Raw genomic sequence first — 5,000 nt, 5'->3', positions numbered from 1 at the left:
TGTATCTCATCTTTTATCATTACAATTCAATTTACCCAACCTATTTTCAGTATAACATCATAACACCCTTTCGTATCCTGACAATACACTCGCATATCACCAATCCCTCAGTCAGTATAATCTGTACCCTTTCCCTTTCCCCTTTAGGTATCCGAGAAGTTCATGTCATTACCCCAGTGTGTACCTCTCCTGAAGGGCTCTCACCATCACCATCACCACCACCAGGGAAAACACGACGATAACTTCAGCTCCCAGCTCTCCCAGGATATGCTCAACAATACGGACAGCGACGGTGAGCAGATCATACCTCGGGCATTGTTTGTTTTGTGAAATAAGGAGGTTTAACCATAAGAGTGAGTTCTGATTGTCTGGCATTGCCTGTTGCTGCTGTATTAAAAAAGGTTTTCCCTCGAATATGTGTTGCTTGCGTGCAGTATCACTATGGTACGCTTTCGCAAAACACGGTTTGGTTTGTTATTTTTATGAAAGAAAGAGAATCATTAATGACTATCCGTGCATGCTTACCCTTCCCTCGCAGTGCTCTTTCTTTGTAGTTAAGTCTCATCCCAGTGTTTTCTTTAATTAAAATTGTCTCTCCTCATAGTGTTCTCATCTCATTATTCTCCCTCCTCTTATTTCTTTCTCCTCATAGTTTTCTCTTCTTTGATTTATTTATCTGCACAGTGCTCTGCCCTCATAGTTATCTCTCATCACAGTACTCTCTCCTAATTGTTTTCTCTCCTCATAGTTTTCTTAAATCATAGTTCTTTCACCTCACCTCTCTTCATAGTCCTTTCTCCACACAATTCTCTCTCCTCACAGCCCCCTCTCCTCATAGTTTTTTTTTTTTACCTCACAGGTATCTCTCTTCATGTCCCTTTCTCGACATAGTTCATTCTCCTCATAGCTTTTTCTCCTCAGTTCTGTCTCCTCATAGTTCTCTCTTCTCATAGTTCTTTCCCCTCACAGGTCTCTCTCTTAACAGTCCTTTTTCCACATAGTTCTCTCTCCTCATAGCTTTCTCCTCATCGTGCCCTCTCCTCACAGCCTCCTCTCCTCCCGCAGACAAATCAATGGCGGAATCCAAACGTCCCTTCTTCATCGAAACGTCCTCTCCCGCTCTCGTGGGCTCCTCCAGCCTCTCGTTCACGGGCGGAGGCGGACCCAGGCTCACTTCAACGCCCAGAGGAGCCCTCAGCACCACCCTCGCCCATCACATGGCCCGCCACGGCCCCGTCAAGGGCGCCTCCCCCTACAGCGTCAATCCTTTCACCTCACAGCCGCATCTTCTGCACAAGGTGAGTGTCGTGGGTTTTGTTATTGTTTTCGTTGTTTTTCGTTGTTATTTTTGTTGTTGTTGATGACGAATATTTTTGCTTTTGGTATATCAATTGTATAAAAGAAAAAAAACGGAACAGAAAGTATTAATGTATGTAGTGTGATCAATGGGTCTCTGTTTTTTCTTGGACTGTTTTATAACATTAATAATGATTATATTTAATAATTCGTCTTTTTTGGCATAACACTTAAATTTCTCTTTCCTTCTTGCCTCACCAACTGAAGGGCGTGACGCTGACCCTCCGTGACCTCGTACCCCCGCCCCCTCCCAACCCCCCACCTGATTCCCACCGGCACCGCGAGTTCTTCAGGACAAACACCTTGGAGGAAGTAAGTGACACATGGGGGTATTTTGAGGGCGTGTGTCTGTCTGTCCCTCTCTGGGGCTGTGATTTATTCTTGTGAAATTATATATCTTGTTCTTTCTTTTTTTATCATTCTCAAGATTTTATCTCTTTAGATAATCTCTTACTCTTGCTTTCTTTCGCGCGCTCTCTCTCTCTCTCTCTCTCTCTCTCTCTCTCTCTCTCTCTCTCTCTCTCTCTCTCTCTCTCTCTCTCTCTCATCTATCTATCTATCTATCTCCATCTATCTCTGTCTATCTATCTAGTTATTTATCTATCTCAATCTTTCTCAATCTCTCTCAATCCCTCTCTCTCCCCTCCTTCTCATTTGCTCTAATCCTAACTGAGTTAAAACGACGAACGCCATCTTCAGTCTCCTGGCTCCCCTGCTAACGGCGCCCTCTCTCCCTCAGCTCCCGTACGCGTGCTACTCTGCGACGCGCGTGGCCTCCCCCCGCCCCTCCCGCACCGCCAGCCTCGAGGGGGGCGGCTCCCCCTACGGCGGCTCGACGAACACCTACCAGAGCATCGAGGGCCTCACCGACGCCATGCGCCGCGACGACGAGGGGCGCTGTTGCTCCTGCAGCCACAACCAGTGCCACAGCCACCACTCCCACTCCCACTCCCACTCGCACTCCCACAACCACTCGCACTCCCACAACCACGGCCGCTGCAGCACGTGCGGCTCTCGCAACTCGTCGTCGTCGTCGTCGTGTCGGCGGAACAGCAGTCGCGCGAGTCGCTGCAGCCACTCGCGGTCGGTGCGAGCCTCGGGCGGGTCGCTCTACTCGCTCTCGCGCCCGTGCTGCCACGAGCCCACCCGCGTCGCGCCCTTCGACGCCGGCGCCCCCGTCATGCCCACGCACTCGTATCGCCCCAACTTCTACGGCTGGAGCTCGCCGCCGGGCTCCCCCGCGCTCGAGGACAGCCGCATGGGCCCGCGGCGCCAGATCTCCCTCGAAAGCGACGCTCTGCTGCGGACGGACCCCAGCCAGGTGTACGGTGGCGGCTCCGTCCGCTCCGACGGCGACTACTGGTGCAGCCGCGATGCCGGCAGCGTCTACGGCGGTCGACGCGGTCGGCGGGCGGCGAGACGGGAGGAGAGGCCGGCGGCGAGGGCGGCGGCGGAGGCTCGAGGACAGGCCAGGCGGGAACGTCGCCCGACTCGAGCGCGGTGGACGGCGCCCCGAGCGACGCGGTGTCCTGCGGCTCCTGCGAGGACACGGACGCCTCCTTCTACGCCACGTGCGACAAGCAGACCAAGCTATAAGGCCGTCCGGACTCGTAGGAAGTGAGTCCAGTCCCGAGGGAGGCGGCGCAGAGGAGGCGTCGTGGCCAGGCCGTCTCCGCGCCTCGCTATAGTTCTTGAGCTTTCATGTTTGCTCTCAGAGACACAGGCAAAGTGTAGTGCTAATTATAGTGAGACTTTAGCCAAGCCGAGTGTTGCATAGTATTGTATCTCTAGGGATCTAGGGACTGAACTCGATCCACCAAGTCTAAAACTTTGGCCAGAGAACGAGAAGGAGGAGGAGAAGGAGACGAACGAGCGACCTCATCGGCCCGGTGACGCCAGGAATACCTCACACTTGGTAGATGAGACAAACTTACAATTGTACATTATAGTCTTTTTTCCAGAAACGGTGCAAGATACTCTTCTATGTTGCTGGTGTGTGAGTGGACTTGTCAATAGGTATTATACAGCTATGTTAACCTTTAAGACAGTCCCAATCTCTTCGTGGTTTCTCGAGAAGATGGGACGAGGAAACCTGAAATAAAGCTCACGATTATACGTTGGTATTCCATGGAGTGAGACCCAGACTCTCCTCGTGAAGTGAAGTAGATATATATTTATCATTTTTAAAGTATAACTGATATAGCATCTTTTTTGTTTGATATTGACAGAGTTTTATTGGCTATGTGTCTGCGAGTGCATTTTCTTAGATGTTCCACTATGAAAAATAATAATTTGGATGTGTAGTTACAAGGGAGACTCTTCTTCAACACCGCGGTGAAAATAGTTTCCCTTTACATCAGAAAAAAAATAATATATAAACTTTTTCTTACATCCAGAGAAACGTGTTCCGTCAGTCATCACGAAGTAAATGACTTCCTCTGGTGAAGAACGTAAGATAAAACTCAGCAGACATTATCTCTCTTTTTTCCAACAAGAGAGAAAAGAAAAAAGAAAAATATCCAAGAAAGTAATGAAGGGAAAGAAAATTGTTCCCAGGGAGAATACATTCAGAAAAAAATAAAACGTAGATTTTTTTTTTTTTTTCTTTTTCTTGTGTGTTTTTTTTAATACTCTCTTTGAGTAGGAACTGTACCTTTTGGTATGGCATGAGGACTCCCTGAACTCCTATAAGACTTTAGGGGATATAACACCATTGTATTCATTAATTATTTGTATGCGTGTTACTTCAGAGTGCCAAGCGTGTGTGAGGAAACAAGCGTCAGAAAAATGAACAGCTTCCACTTGTCTGTTTGCAAAGAAAGAGGAAAGACAACATCGACTGTGAAAATAAATGGATTCAAACAGGGTGAAGGCAACTGAATTCAAATTCTAGCGGGGATGTGTAAATAGTTTATCCTTTCCGTTCAGTTTATTTATTTTCCATTGGCATTCCGTAGACATGCAAATCTAAATATACCATTTCGCGTAGTAGATACACACGATAAAAAAATTAAAATGTGCCAAATATAGACGAAATATTTTCATATGGTTTCAGTATCATTAGAGAAGCGAATTTCCAGGGCGTCATTTTTCCAGGATCTGCTCCCCCCTCCTTCAAAAAAAATAAAATAAAATATTTTTCTCGTGTTATTCTTCCGAGATCTGAGTGTTTGTGACCGGTAAGCCTATCATACTCTATTCTCTTCGATGATAATGACTTGCTTTACAGTGTAACATAACGGTGTAATAAAGAGATATAACCAGTTTAGTCCTGTAAAGTACCTATTGTTATATCTCTTTTGGGATGATTTTAGACATCCCTGAATGATTGGAAGCAAACTCGGTGTATTTTGAAAGCAGAGGGAAATAAGAAAAAAGGTAGACATAAACATACATTAAACATCCCACGAAAATAAATGTAAAATAGAAAAAAAAGAAATAGAAAAATGTTGAAAATATATAACAGCTCTCTGAAAGCTTGTTGATTTTTTTTTCTTTTTTTTTTTTGGAACACTAGATCTATGAGAATCTTAGGATGTATATGTTGGATCAAATTTTAGCCCGTAGGAATTTTGATATATCATACCTTGAATTTGGAGAGATAAGGTTAATAAAAAATGAGGTATTTCTAGTCAAAAACGGGA

General features: G+C 46.1%; 1 protein-coding gene across 1 annotated transcript in view; it reads left to right on the top strand.

The window, feature by feature from the left end:
* LOC125043099 overlaps positions 1-5,000 on the top strand; it is a 32,060-nt gene that overhangs the window by 26,625 nt on the left and 435 nt on the right. The window contains exons 4-7 of the mRNA XM_047639049.1: positions 148-292; positions 1,066-1,298; positions 1,564-1,668; positions 2,096-5,000. The exon at positions 2,096-5,000 is cut by the window's right edge and continues 435 nt beyond it. Coding sequence (XP_047495005.1) covers positions 148-292; positions 1,066-1,298; positions 1,564-1,668; positions 2,096-2,977 — 1,365 coding nt within the window. The 3' untranslated portion in view covers positions 2,978-5,000. The remainder of the gene's footprint in view (positions 1-147; positions 293-1,065; positions 1,299-1,563; positions 1,669-2,095) is intronic.

Source organism: Penaeus chinensis, chromosome 33 (assembly GCF_019202785.1).
Source record: "Penaeus chinensis breed Huanghai No. 1 chromosome 33, ASM1920278v2, whole genome shotgun sequence".
In the NCBI taxonomy this organism is placed as follows: domain Eukaryota; kingdom Metazoa; phylum Arthropoda; class Malacostraca; order Decapoda; family Penaeidae; genus Penaeus; species Penaeus chinensis.
This window is presented reverse-complemented; position numbering and strand designations above follow the sequence as displayed.